The sequence below is a fragment of the Pezoporus flaviventris genome, unplaced genomic scaffold, assembly GCF_033815535.1.
Source record: "Pezoporus flaviventris isolate CSIRO_AGI_PZ_B2104156 unplaced genomic scaffold, CSIRO_AGI_Pfla_v1 ptg000006l, whole genome shotgun sequence".
Lineage (NCBI taxonomy): Eukaryota > Metazoa > Chordata > Aves > Psittaciformes > Psittacidae > Pezoporus > Pezoporus flaviventris.
In genome coordinates this window covers 21,235,820-21,250,931 of record NW_026892554.1, presented here as the reverse complement: position 1 = coordinate 21,250,931, position 15,112 = coordinate 21,235,820, and the positions used below count along the sequence as shown (strand labels likewise).

Genomic DNA, 15,112 nt, shown 5'->3' with positions numbered 1-15,112 from the left:
TTTGATTTTTGTTATCATTTGATGTCTGGTTTAAAATTCTTCTCAGCCATTCCCATTCCCCCCCCGTTTATTCTCCAAGGTGAAATCTGGCTTCACAATTACATTTGTACTTACTGTAACACAAATGTCTTATTCCAAGATGACTCAAGAGGGAAAAGCACAGTTTAATACCTACTGAATTTTGCCCCTGGTATTGACCTAACATTTTCTGATGATGCTTCCTCTTTCAACCACTTCTGTGGGTTTTGCTATACATATTATTTTCAAATGGGGGGGAGGAGAGGGAATCAAGGGAAATGTTTGTTTGCTTATTTGACTCAAAGTATCCATTTAACACAATCACATTGCATGCACGAGTAAATGAGGAAAAAAATCAGTTTCTATTCTGAAAAAAATCCACATTTATTTCCTTTTTATTAAAAAATATATCTATTAGGAATGCTGAGGCAGTGGGAAGGGCTATACCACTACTAGGGACAGGATTTATCTATTGCTAGAACAAGCAAAACTAAGAGCAATTTAGGCTCTCCTAATACACTTGATTTATATCTCATAAAGGGTCTAATGAACAGAAACAGAAGCAGGTCCCCCATTCTCAGTAAGTCTTGGACATGTAGTCAATTGAAAACAGCACACATGGGCATCTGGGGAATGACAGTCTCATGAATTACAGGATTAAACAGACTCAAAAACCCCGTTTTATTGGAGTCGGGCTTAGGGATGCCAGCTACTACTGAGAGTGCTGGTGTCAGAGAAGTAGCTACCACATGTACTAAAACACTAATAAAATCCAGTTTTAATCTCTGACACCCTTACTACTCCATGAGGGCTGAAATGAAAGCATACGTAAGAGCGCTTCAGCTTGGGTTTGTAGCTGTAGGGACAGAGAACAACTGCTGCAGGATGGCTTGGGGAGTCTGTCACTCCTGTTCTGCCATGGAGTAGCACCTAAGGAAGGGAGCGACATGTAGCTGTGAAGCGGAGCTAAATTAGGGAAGAAGCAGAGAATGAGGAGGACGGTGATGAAGTTTAGTAGCACCACATGCACAACCTGCCGGCATCGCATCCTCTCTGTGGCTCACATGAAAGTGGGGAGAATACTGCTGGGCTTGAAAACAAATAGATGGAAACTCCACGTTGCTGGAATTAGGTGAGGTCTAAATCCCTCTTTTTGTTCAGACGTGGGTTTTTGTGTCTTGCTCTTATCTCCCATCAGGTTCAGTCTTCTCAGTGGGTCCCAAGTCACTCGTGTGCACATGGGGAGTTACGGTTTCCTGCTCTTGTGCTCACTTCCTATCTGTGAGTGAATTCATCGTGTCTGGTTTACATTCACAGCCGTGTCCTGCGGTGGGAGATGGATTAAGCAGCTTTTATGGTTCCCCTCTGGGTCACAGGACATAGGCTGTGATGGGCAGGCTTAGCTTTTTTTTCTTAGACAGAGGCTTAACACCCAGAGGAAAGTACTCTTGCAGGCTATCAGTCTCTAGCTTAATCCCTGTCTTGGCACCAAGGAGTATTATATCATACTCGGGCTGGGTAAGTATGATGCAATTTTCCATACTCGTATTTTATCTTAGCATCATATTAAAACCCTGTCATTCTCTGATTGCTTTTCCTAAGGGAACTCGAGTTGTTAATGCATCATGCTGACTCCAGCCTGAAAAAGGGGGTTTTAATGAAATTCATGTTTGACTTAGGAGGAGGAAAAATATCCTTTAGAGCATCGTTGAAAGAAGAGTGGAAAATGCAAGAGTCTAATTAAAAAAAAAAAGAAAAAAAAAAGAAAAAAGGAACTGTTCATTTAAGAAGTTCATTTCAAAACACTATAAACTTCCTGAAAAGGCTTATTTTTATGTTTTACTTCTATAAATGTACCTGCAAACTATATACTGAAAACCCAAGCGAACAAGCCCCTAAGCCTTGCACCACCACAGTTGCTGGCTCCTACTTCCCAGCTGCCTGCTGCACCCTGACAGAAACCTTCCTCTCTCACCCTGGAGCAGGGAGGCAGGTGGTGTCCAGCCAATGGATTCTATCCAAGAGATGCGAGTGTCAGAGATGCTTTCCAGAACTTATGGGTGGATTTTACAAGGAAAAATAGACTGGGATGTCATTACAACACAATAGGGAACCATCCTCTGATACTGAAACAAGAAGACACTGAGGATTTTTCTCACTAAATCAGTTACAAAGTTCTCAGATTTTCAGATTTTAGTTTCCAACTTTACGTATCAAACATGTTTTTTTTTCTTTAGTCTTCTTGTGCTCTCCCTTCTCTTGTACCACCTTCCCAGTACCAATTTCCAGCACCTTCACCATTACCTTCCTTGGACAGAAGTCCACCTCCACCCTGCCAGCCTGTATTACCCAGAGGTTTTTTTAGGGGCTCTCCCAAACTATACCAGCACTCTTCACAAATATCCCAGCCACGATGGGAGAAGTCAAATCAATGGGGTTGTCCACTGAGACAATCCTCCTGCATCCATGTATCATCAGGCTGACAAGGAAGTCCATCAGAGCTACCAGTCTGCCTGCTGGTAATCCTTTATTAATTCTTTTTAAAAATATCATTAAAAACATATTTAATGTTGCATTCTTCATCATAAATTAATGTGCTCATCGTTACACCACTCCCTATCTCACACGTGTACCCACTGAAATGGCTCCTGCTGTTCCTGTGCTAACATGACTCCTGAGGAGTTAACATGGGAAGTGTCAGTATGCTCCTGCAACCTGCCCCCTCCTTACTCATCTTCCTGCTGTTAGATGGGTGTCAGTGGGGAAGCAGTGGAGAATCTGAAATGAGAACATCTTCTGTGGCTGTGGAGGATCCACCTGCTGTATCTCAGGTGGTGGCAGGCAGGACTTGGAAGAGGACAGATGGAAGACCCATCATCCCCATCACAGATTAGAGACTGACCACTAGTTATAGAATCATAGAATCCCAGACTGGTTTGGGTTGGAAGGGACCTTAAGAACATCCAGTTGAACCCCCTGCCATAGGCAGGGACACCTTTCACTAGACCAGGCTCCTCCAAGCCCCTGTGTCCAACCTGGCCTTGAACGCTGCCAGGGATGGGGCAGCCACAGCTTCTCTGGGCACCCTGTGGCAGTGCCTCACAGGGAAGAGCTTCTGCCTAATGTCTAACCTGAACTTCCCCTGTTTCAGTTTGAACCCATCTCCCCTTGTCCTATCACTGCAGTCCCTGATGAAGAGTCCCTCTCCAGCACCTTTGTAGCCCCCTTCAGACACTGGAAGCTGCTCTGAGGTCTCCACGCAGCTTCTCTTCTCCAGGCTCAACAGCCCCAATGTTCTCAGCCTGTCTTCATATCTTTAGAGATGTTTTGCAAGTCCCTGTCTATAATATTGTCATATTGTAGCTGCATATCTGTAATATGCTGTGGTTGTGCTTTTCTAAGAGCACCCACGTGACAGTCAAAGCCAAACTAACCCAATGAACATCTTAGGGATTTTCTCAAAGTTCTGTGGAGTCATGCGGTTACAGCATCATCTTCCTAAAAAGATTTCAGTCAAAGCCTTCAGCCTTCTGCTTTGGCCAGCATGGCCAGGAAATGTCATCTGTAACAAATCAAACGAGAAAAAGAAAGGAAAAACCCCACTGTCTCCTCCTGACACAAAATTCCTCCAGAAAACGAGTCTGTGGTTCTGTGGTTCTTCTTTCTTCCCATGGACAAGAGGATGAGAGAAGAGCTTCATGGAGGACCTCTACTAAAAGGTGCTCACACAGAGCAACCAGGAGGCCACCATAAAGAGCTGCAGAAGAACAGTCACAAGGCAGCCAGATTTGAAGGATCCACTGATGGTTTCAAACACTTAATTCAAACTAAAAAGGATTTTCCTCCCCATCTGTTCATCTGAAGTCTGTTCCATGGAGAACATGAACAGAGATCCCATTCAGTCTGTGTTTTCAGACTGAAACTGGTACATAAAGAAATTAGTAGGTTACGTGTTGGCACAAGAAGTAAATGTGTGACCTGACCTGAGGAGGAACTTGTAGGCTACATTTAGGGAAAGTTGCTCACCACTTTACGGCCACAACATACCAGCATTCCCACCATGAAGTCCAACGCAGCGCCAAAAATAGCACTTGAGCTTTTATAAGCCAAACCCTGCCTTTCTGTTGACCCTTTCCAAGCAGAAGACACTGTTGCAGAAACACTTGTTCCACCAGTGCATCCTCATCTTTGCCTCAGGCTTCCTGGGTTTTGGCAAGCTTCCTCAGAGAGGCAAAGTCTGTGCAACAGACCCTGTGCAGCCACGGAGCTGCTACAGCTCCACCTCTGACAAGCACTGATGAACTGCTTTAGGCCAACAAGAAATCAATCTAAATGTATTCAGATTGGAATGACATAGAAAAAAATCTCATATAATGAACTGTACCCAAATTCCTGTGTGGGTACAGCTGACTTGCTAACTCAGGAATGGTTTCCAATCTCACAAAGCTTTTCACATCAATTTAGCCTCAATTTAAGTAACAAAAGGGACTCCATGAAATTAAAGCATCTTGTCAGTAATCAGTCGTAATGAAAAGAAGCCATTAAAGAGTCGAGAATGGATTTGATGACAGGAAGGGCAGCTGGAGCGGGGAGGTTGGCTACAAGCAGAGCAGTCCATGGGAAGCCAGCGTCTCCCTTCTTAAAGTCCTTATTTTGGAGTTTGCTCAGAAACCCTGAAATCTAAATGTCTCGTTTTTCCCCCCGATATTTGTGCCAAATAAACAGCATGAACTCAGCTAACACATAGGAATTTCCATGGTGGCACAGAGCAAAAGAGTGATTGTAACAGCTTTTGGACACGAGACCCAACACTGACGGACTTGATCTTCCTAATAAAGGAAGGATGCTGCATCCCATGAGGAAATATATGCAGCACACCAGTCCAAAACCCCACGAGGTCTCACCTAATTCGTATTCTGTCACTAAGCACAGCTGGTGCTTGCAGTTTGAAGGGGAAAATGAGAACCTTCATCCCACAAAAAAGCTGCTTTTGAGGTTGTACATGGAAAGGCTGCCCTCCTGTCCCGACGAAGAGACACTCACTTGGCTCTTCAAAGCTTTGTGGGGTGTCAGTGTTATTTTAGGAAGATTTCTCTGTTAATTCTGAATACAGTCATCAACGTCCCAGGTCTTCAAAGGAACCCTGCTAAGCTCCTGATGCTAATAACCTGTGGTGACAATGAGTCTCCTCGCTAATGGGGTTTGGCATAAGTAGGTGCTTCCAGCAGTTCTCCTACTTTCTGTTCCATTGAGTGCCCCTGTCCTCATACTTGAAGACTGAGAATTTTCATTCCACCTTCTTCATGCTATTAATTACTTTGTCTCCTTCCCACTTTTTCTTCTCTAACGTTTGAGGCTGTTAACTGCTCATGATTAATCTGATCTTTTCCTTTGTTGGCTTTTTTTAATGTCTTAGGTAATGTTATGCCATTTGGCCCTGGGACTCCATTCCTTTTCTCTTTATGATGCTCTGAAAAAGGCATCAGAGAGTCCCACTACTAATACATGAACTAATGAAACATCGCTCAGCTCTCTGCTGTAATGAAATACCTTTTTCCCCTCATTAAAGTCTGCTCCTCAAGGCTTCTCTATCTTATGTCTCTGCCAGTTAACTGTTATCATGCTGAAAACGCAGTGTTCTCCCCCAAGCTTTAGCGTGAAACGCAGTGCAGTTTACCATCCAAAATAACTATCTTGTGATGGTTATTAATGAACATGCCAAGTGTCTTGTATTCATCAGCAAGAAACTGATCCCAGGTAAAGAAGATCAGTCCTGGTCCAGCTCTGGGGCAACATCACCAGAAGGGGAAGCTGCTGGAGTGAGCCCACAGGAGGCCACGGAGATGCTGCGAGAGCTGGAGCAGCTCTGCCCTGGAGCCAGGCTGAGAGAGCTGGGCTGGGGCAGCCTGGAGAAGAGAAGGCTCCTGAAGGGGAGACCTGAGAGCAGCTCCAGTGCCTGAAGGGGCTGCAGGAAACCTGGAGAGGGGCTTGGGACAAGGGCCTGTAGGGACAGGCCAAGGGGAATGGCTTTAACCTGCCAGAGGGGAGACTGAGATGAGCTCTTAGGCAGAAGCTCTTCCCTGTGAGGGTGCTGAGGTGCTGGCACAGGGTGCCCAGAGAAGCTGTGGCTGCCCCATCCCTGGCAGTGTTCAAGGCCAGGTTGGACACAGGGGCTTGGAGCAAGCTGCTCCAGTGGAAGGGGTCCCTGCCCGTGGCAGGGGTTGGAGCTGGAGGAGCTTTAAGGTCCCTTCAACACAAACCAGTCTGGGATTCTACGTCTGCAGCCTAGATCTTGCTGTCATAGAAGAGTGCCACAGGGGCAGGAAAAAGTACGCTTGTTTTGTGCTCCGCATCTGCTTGCCGGGACCTCCCTGGATGTACAACGCAGGTCCTTTCTGTTCCTCTGCTTTTTTTAGGTAGCCATTTTCCACTTTCAATTCTGAATACACAGGCAGTTAAATACAAGACATATTTATGGTGACACTCATCACATCAAACAACCAGCTCCTAACAGCTTTCCAAAATTAATGGAAGGGAAGAATCAGCTCACTCGTTGCCCAAGAAGTTATCTCACATCTTTTATTCCCCTTCTGTTGGACAATTTCACATCAGACTTCTTCTGAAAGTGTGAATTAATTCATTAACTAAACCTGAGGGATGAAACACCCTTGGTCACAAATGGCTGAGAATTATAAAGATCAGGTAAACCCAAGTCTTTTTGCAAAGTCATTCACTTCAGAAACACCAACAGAACTAACTGAATTGAAGCACCATGGAAAAATCTGGTTTCTGGAGGGACGTAAAAGAGGATTCGATGAAAGACTATTCCCTTTGATAAGCAGTTTTTCCTCAGTTGAGGAACAGAACAAATGCAGAGACTGGTGAGAACCAGAGAAGCAGGTGACAGACATCAGCCTGATAAGCAGAACAAAGGGGTGGGAACAAGGTGGGGATGGCTGAGGAGCTCAGACATGGGGCTTGTCTCCAGCACAGTGAAATCGGGGACTGGAAAGGGGGGGTCAAGATGCTGAATGGATTTGAGACAAGTATCTATGTGTATTCCTCAAGGCATAAACTAATGGAGCCTTGCTGTAAAAGGAGATGGAAAAATCTCCAATTCTTGGAATTATTTAGATAGAAGGAAGACAGCCATGGCCCAGAAGGGCAGTTCCTTGCACAGATTAAGTTTAAGCTGATGCTTAGATCACAAGCAGGATGAAGAGAAAGATTTTTACCAGTCCCCACGTTCTCCACAAAGCTTTGATTCAAGTGCTCTGCTCCTGCATGTTTCCTACCACACACCAGGCAAGCTGCTTAGCATTTACTGTGCCTGGGTTTTTCCTTTTAAATACCTCAGTTGTGGCTTATGCAACTTCCTCCTCCTCAGGAGGACTGCACACAATGATATAAGACAAAAACGCTCAGAGGCTGGAGCTGAGGGGCTCTTGGGGAAGGAAAACAGCAACCCTCAGAGTGCATTATTCTTCTGCTACTGTTAAAATCCCTTTCTCCCCTATTTCCCTGCTATATTTTACCTTATTAAGAAGAATAGCGTAGCTGCAGAGATGCCCGATGTTCAAGACAGAGCTGAATCCAAATACTCTAAACCCACAGGCACCCCAATGGCTCTCCTGCTCCCACTGTCAAACCCTCTCTTTTCAAAGGGTCCTTCCACTGTATTTTTCTTTGCTAGATGAAGCGGACTTGGCCAGCTCCCCCTCACCAAATGCTGCCCTCGTACTGCACGGATACACTGTGATTTCTCTCAAAATCCATTAACTGCTGCTAGCTCCATTAATCCACCATCTCACGCCTGAGAAAGACATTGGCAGCTGGTTTGGACAACAAAGCAAGACCTCTGAACACAACTGCAGCCTTTCACGTCCATACAGTGTTTTTTCTAAGTCTATCTACAGCTTCTAAACCTTAGCACAAGACCAAAGGATGCAGTTGTTTCAAACACTGCATTAAAATACCATCCAGCTACTATAAAAGGAAAAATGAATGGTTCCAGGAGGCAGCTCAGTCAGACAAGCCAGCATGGCTCCCAAGATAAGAGGCAGCTGCCAGAGGTAAATATAAGCGTTATTTATGGATGTGGTGTCCTTGCTTGGCAAGCTCTGGGATGCAGAGGGGCAGTGCTCTCCACAGAGCTGCAGATGCACAGGGGCTGCAATGAAACCCACCTTTGCCACCAGCACCACAGCAATGGGAGGCTGCAGCTACAAAGCAGTGCTGATTTTTTCCTTCAAAGCCAGGTCTCGCTTTGACTGCCTCCCCTTAGTTTATTATAGCATGGTTTGGGTGGAAGGGACCTTAAAGCTCACCCAGTTCCAAACCCCTGCCATGGGCAGGGACATGGTCTAGTGTGAGGTGTTTCAAATGAGGAGCTGCCAAGTGCTCAAACCACTGGCACTAAAAGCCTCAAACCCCAGGACAGTGCTTCTGCTCAGCACACAATGACAGTGCAGCAAGCAAGCCTGCTGACCCAGAGGAATGTGGCATCACTGCAAATCCCACAATAGCATCCTCTCCCTATGCTTATGGGGCTACAGCTTGGGAAAATGGAAGAGGAAAGGCTTGACTTGGTATAATAAAGTTCAATCTCAGCTCTGATGCCTCCAAACCTCTGAAGGAAATGACTGTTCTATGATTCCTGCATCTCCTCTGTCCATTCAAGACTATTAAAGGAGGGTGACAGTTGTCACGGCAGGACTGAGGTTACAGATCTCACAGGAGCCAGGCTGTGGTCACAGAATGATCACACTAGCATTAGCCATTCCATGGAAAGCATTTCTCCATCAAGTTGGCATCCACATATATTCCACATCTTTTGAAAGGGATCAGCAAATGCCAGGGCCTGTGTAGAGCACAGGTGAAACACCACCTAAACCCCTACAGGCAAGTCCAACCACCCACACTGAATGTGATGTGATCTCTTTAGTATGGAGTACATGTGTGTAGGAACCTCACCAAAGCTCAAGGACCCATCCCAAACATAAGAACCCATGTTTATTTCAGAATGTTCATTTCAGATTAAAACTCCATCTCTTTGCTAATAACCCAAAATCCAGAAAGAAGACAACCAAGAAATCCAGGTCTGCAAATGCCTCATCTACACAGGCAATGGCTCCATCAGGAGACACCGTATCCTCAGCAACAAACTCTCCCCCTGTGCTCAGCAATCATCAGCAGGGATGGTGGTGGCAGAAGCTCAACGCTACTTACACCCACAGAGCCCATAATCTACTATTTCCACCCACAGTTTATACAACAGGTTTCAGAACCAAATAAAATTTCTTAGAATTCCTTCTTTGGCTGAGTTTTTGCTCCTCCTTTAATGACTGCCTTTATAGAAGTGTTCAAAGCCCTGGAAGGCACTTGGTAGATCGAAGCTGCTCTTATTGATGGTGCAAAAAAGCAAACATGTGCCAAAATGACATTTTTACAACCCTGTTTTGAGGGCCACTGCAGCAGTCTTTTCCAGACAAATTCCTCACAGTGTATTGACAAGCTATGCAAAAACCACCAAGTATTTTAGCACCTGGAAAACAAAGTAGCTGCTACATACATCATTGCTCTATCAGGAAAGGCAGCTTAGAGGAGTCCTGCTGTCTGAAAATCCTCCAGACCTCAACCATCCCACTCATTGGAGCCAACCCTAATGCTCTTTTGTACAACACACAAGAATAACAAGCCCCTTGGCTCTCAGCAGCGCCAACGGTCCAATTAGCCATGGGTGGGAGGATCAGACATCAGTGTTCTTTGTAAAGTCCCAAAGTGTCACATGGATCCTACTCTTCTTTCCCGATTTAAATGATCTGAATCTAAGTCACTTTTCCTACTCCCTGAGCCAGAGGAAGGCCAGGAGAAGGCCGCTAGTTTGAGCATCTCAAATTCCACTCTAGTATGTCAAGCACGAGCAAGCCAGGAGTGAACCTTCTACCAGAGAGAGGTGACTGTCAGATAAAACTTGGTGGTCGGGATACAGATGTTGGAAAGATTGAGTAAAAAGCATGGGTGGTGCATATCTTTCCTTACTTTACAGTTGACTTTACACTTCACGGCTTCTGACAGAATGATTTCATCATGGAGATTACACCAACCTTTCCCACCCGAGCCTTGTGCTCCTTTGTCTTACCCCACACCCCAATCTTTCATTTCTAGATATTGGTGACAAACCTCTGGAAGTGAATACATGAGATTCATGAGCAGAGACATCACCAAAGACATTTTGGAAAGCACTTGAGAAATTCACGCTCACCTGGTTTAGGTAGCAAAAAGGGCTCTTTGATGTCAACAGAAGGAGCAGCTATGTACGACTATTTCAAGCTGTTTCAATACAAAATCTGCTGGCCCAGATTAAAATATTGGAAGAAGCAGTTTAATGCAACCTGCCAAGCTTTGCAGCGAGGTGGTTGAAGGCACACTGCTGCCCATTGGTTCACCATGGGAAGTAACCTTCAGCAGAAGGGTGGTTCTGGTTACATCTGATACGTGATATAGTCTCAGCTTTTCTAGAACTTCTGAAGTCTGTGCCCAAGGTGCAGGAAAAAAGTAGAAATACTGCATCCACCATGAAGATACAGTAAGAGCATTTGTTGCCCTTTGCTAGGGGAGATTCAAGCCTTGCACGAAGGCAATGTGTAACTGTTACAGATGAAAGCTCAGCAGCAGTTACTGAGGCTAAACACCATCTTCAAAGGGGAGAACAGATTTTATTTTTCCCTCTGGTAAAAAGGAATCGAAATATCTACAGCTGACCCCTATGACAACACATCATGTGCTTACTTACTTGTGACACAACAGACTGTTCTCAGAGATGTTGCTCAAGATGTTGTGAGTTCTCATACAACCATATGGCAAGAAGGGGGAACCGAGGGACAGAGCATGGTGTGATGCCACACACGCTGAAGGGGGAAGGGATGCTACAAGAGCACTCAGTGCAGAAACAGCCAAAACAAGAACATAATTTATATAATCTGGAGATTATAATAAGAATCATAGAATCCCAGCCTGGTTTGGGTTGGAAGGGACCTTAAAGCTCCCCTAGTCCCAACCCCTGCCACGGCCAGGGACCCCTTCCACTAGAGCAGCTTGCTCCAAGCCCCTGTGTCCAACCTGGCCTTGAACACTGCCAGGGATGGGGCAGCCACAGCTTCTCTGAGCACCCTGTGCCAGCGCCTCAGCACCCTCACTGGGAAGAACTTATCTAACTTGACCTTCCCCTGTTTCAGTTTGAACCCAGAGGTGTTTCTGTTTATCAGGCACAGAATATAATTCAAAATTCCTGGAAACCACATATTTAAGAAAAAAAACAAACCAAAAAAACCCCAAGTCCCACGTGTTTGCTGACACTGTAATCCCGAGAAACACCATAACAGAGAAGTGAAACACTCTATGCAGGGCCAGCCCCACGGTTAGCAGTGGCACAGACTACGCTAAGTTTGAGAGCTGCTGATGGAGTTGTGGGTACTTCAAAGCATCACGTGAGGACCCAGGTTGTGAGGGCGCTGAAGGAAAGGTAATGGGAATCTCCTACAGAGGATCTCCAGCTCCTTCCTCACAAGATCCATGACCAATGCTGGCCCTTAGGACCTCTCCCCAAATTTCCTGGATGCCTTTGGTCACCCCTCTGCTGTGGGATGAAGTGGAGCCATGATTTAAGGAACTATGAACAATGCTCCTTGTGTCATGTACGCTCAGCAGCACATGAGCTGCTCTGAAGAACCCTTACACCAGCGTAAATCATTCAAACAGCTAAAGACCAGCACAGAGCCGTGTGCAATCCTGCTTGCCAGGAACGGCGTAGAAGGTAAAGTCAATGCATTTGCAGATCCATACACATAAGCTTCTCCTGCAGTAGTTTTACATAAATAAAGAAAACTGGAAAGAGTGTACATCACAAAGCATTGAAAACCATCCCAAGAGTTGCCCTTTAATAATAAGCATCATGTACAGACCTCTGCTAGTTTGTAGGGTAAGATCAGCTTCTCTCCTACTGTCACTGTCTTTCTGGTAACCAGGGCCTCAAACAGCATCTCTTCTTTCACCTAAAACAAAAACCTTGATGTTAATGATTATTCTGAGAGCATTTTAAAAAGAATCCTATAAAAATTAAAATTAAAATCTCTACATGCAAAGATTTTCATTAATTTAGAACTTCTTAATCAAATTTTATAAATCATTTAAGCCACTTTGCCAGCCCTTGCACAGTTAATGTTGAAGGTGTAAGAATAAACTAGCCATGGGGAGGAGACAACTCAGCACATAAACCCAGGAGCAGAAATCAGACACCAGGGCATTCAAGGGAACCTGATTTTCTGCATTCAGTCATTCCATTTCTAGCAATTTCCCAGTGGTTTCCTTTGCTCCCAGTGCAGCTCCTCCCTCCCACACTGTTGGCAAAGTTGGTCAACTTCCTAGTGCTGGCAAGACAACAATATACAAATCACTCTACAAATAAGGAAAATGGTGCCATCAGTTTGAGATTTGGATGTTTCAATATATCCAAGCCTTTCTGTGGAGGGGTTTTTGGTGGTTTTCAGGGTGGGGAGGAGTTAGGAGGAGGAAGAAACCTTTAGTAAAGCACTTGGTATTTACTCTGCTATTTGCACCCGATACTTACTCCTTTAAGACACCGGTTCCCAGCAAGGTGACAATGACAATCTCTAATCAGCCGTAACAGAAACCAGTTTACAGAAAAGAAACCACAGTCATGTAGACACAGACACTTCCACAAACAGGTCAATGGTGCTGACAAATTAAGCAGCACCCACCAAAAATCGTTGGGAGAAAGCCCCTTTTCCACCCAGTTCAAAGCCCCTCTTATTCTGCTATCCCATGGAGAAGTGTGCCCTCTCTACCAGCATAAATGGTGATACACTTCTACGTGTTAGACCTGAATACTCTGAGGTGTTGACTGCTCTTTGCTAAGTTTCAATGTTAAAAAAGACATTAGTTTGGGTGAAATCATTTGAGCCCAGAGTTGGTAGCTCTGGATTGATGTGGTGATGCTGCTGCTTGAGGAGCTGCACTGAAGTTGATAGAAGCTGCTTATTGTAACTGCAGGATTCAGTGCAGAGACCAGATCTGCTCTGATGAAGACTAGAAGCACCAAATCCACATTTCTGAAGCCATCTAAGGCTGTATTTTTATCCCACTTATGACTTGACACAGGTAATGGGAAACTTAGTGGTTTATGTACTTTGACTGGTTTAATCCAGTAGTTAGCACAAAGAGCAATTCAAACGAGCCAGTGGAACTTAAGGAACCCCACAAAGCATTGCAGTAACAATGCTGTTCTGTACAAAACTTACTTTCTACCAGGGACTCTCCCTGATAAACTCCAGTGCATTTTTATATAACAGACTTTTCTTGCAACACCCACTAACAAGAACTTGTTGCTGTGGTGAGGAAAGCAGAAAACATGAAGTCACCTGCCGGCAAGGTCTGTGTCACTGGAAACAGAACATCAACACCTTGTGGGTCATTTCACTCGTCCTCAGAGCCCCCAGTTCCTATGATCTGATTTTACCTTTCAAAATCAAGTGAAAAGAAATAATCTGGTTCATTTGACAGGAGGTTGTAGTCAGGTGGGGTCGGTCTGTTCTCCCAAGGAACAAGGGATGGGACAAGAGGAACCGGCCTCAAGCTGCCCCAGGGCAGGTTTAGATGGAGCTGAGGAACAATTCCTGCCCCAGAGGGTGCTCAGGCATTGGAACAGGCTGCCCAGGGCAGGGCTGCAGTCACCGTCCCCGCAAGAGTTCGCACACCGTGGAGATGAGGCCTCAGTGCCATGGGTTAGGGGTGGCCTGGGCACTGCTGGGAATGGTTGGACTGGATGAGTTTAAAGGGCTTTTCCAACCTGGTTGATTCTGTGAGTCTAAGATCCGGAAATCCACAGTGAGTTTTCACATTCGGTTTCTATTCCTCTCTATTCAGCAGAATGGTGCTTTTTCATTTCGGCTCTGCAGACAGCATGTGGACACTTCGCAGCACCGTTGGCTGCCCTCCCTCAGCTGACAGCTTGGAACACAAGTGAATTTTACACCACTGCTATCCCACTTCAGCACGCTGGTGGTTTATTTATCAAAGGCAACAGGCAGAGGGCATCAGATGGTTACTAATCAAAACAACCTAAATGCTTCCAAGTCCCAAATTTGTCAGCAAACACAGGGATTCTAAATGGTTTAAACAAGTACTTGCACTGTCCCTCACCAACCCCATCTAACGTTCACTCTGGTTTCCTTCTCTCTGCTCTCTTGATGGATGCTGATGTTTTCTTCATGGAGACCTGCAGATGCACATCCTCCATCTCCAGACCTGCTGTGAGCTGAGCTGGAGGGATCGAATCATCTTCACTTAAAACCCCATCCTTGGCACTGATGGGAATGTAATCCCTGCATCTCCCTGGCTCTCTGCAATTACCACCCAGTGGAGCCTGATCTCAACTGCTTCATCGCCTCTGAAAGCCAACACCACGGGTACAGCCAAACTATCTTAATTTTCATTTAAGGTCACAGCTTGAAGGTACCTGACTCCTGTTGGCAACAAGGAGCCACAGGAGCTTTCTAAAGAGAAACTCGGTGCTTGCTGATGACTAAGGACACCTGGTGCATGGAAATACTTGTAGTTTCCCCATCACATACATCCTTTTCTTCCTCCTCCAGTAAGCAAGATAGATTAAATAGAAAAAAAAACCTATAGGAAACATATTTCTTTTTTTGCCCTGGGAGTTACAATTCTAAGTTATATTTCATGGCTTTTTGCTTTCTGGTGCTAAAGGGCAAGTCCTGATCTCCTTCTTCAAAAAAACTACACAGCCCGTAGGAGTTTATATCTTGATTACAGGGACAAAATGCAGATTTAAGACTTCACTGCCACATGCAAGTGGAACCAATGCTGAGAGGAATGGATGACTAGAGCTCTAAAACCCAGTGAAGGATGACCAGCAACGCTGCCACAGCTATAAACATCAGTGGAGCGCGGCAGGGAGCAGCCAGCCAAGCTCCTGCAAGGACTGGGCTGGAGCCAAGGGAGGCAGAGACTGCTTCTCCAATAATGCTGGGCTATTATGTGAGAGCAGCTGAAG

The 15,112-nt window shown here is 45.3% G+C and overlaps 1 protein-coding gene across 6 annotated transcripts in view; it reads right to left on the bottom strand.

Annotated features, from left to right (window-relative positions):
* Positions 1–15,112, bottom strand: part of MYO9A (myosin IXA) — a 191,414-nt gene that overhangs the window by 90,507 nt on the left and 85,795 nt on the right. For all 6 annotated transcript variants that reach the window (XM_061447405.1, XM_061447406.1, XM_061447407.1 and 3 more), the window contains exon 9: positions 11,982–12,071. In XM_061447405.1, the coding sequence (XP_061303389.1) occupies positions 11,982–12,071 (90 nt within the window). The remainder of the gene's footprint in view (positions 1–11,981; positions 12,072–15,112) is intronic.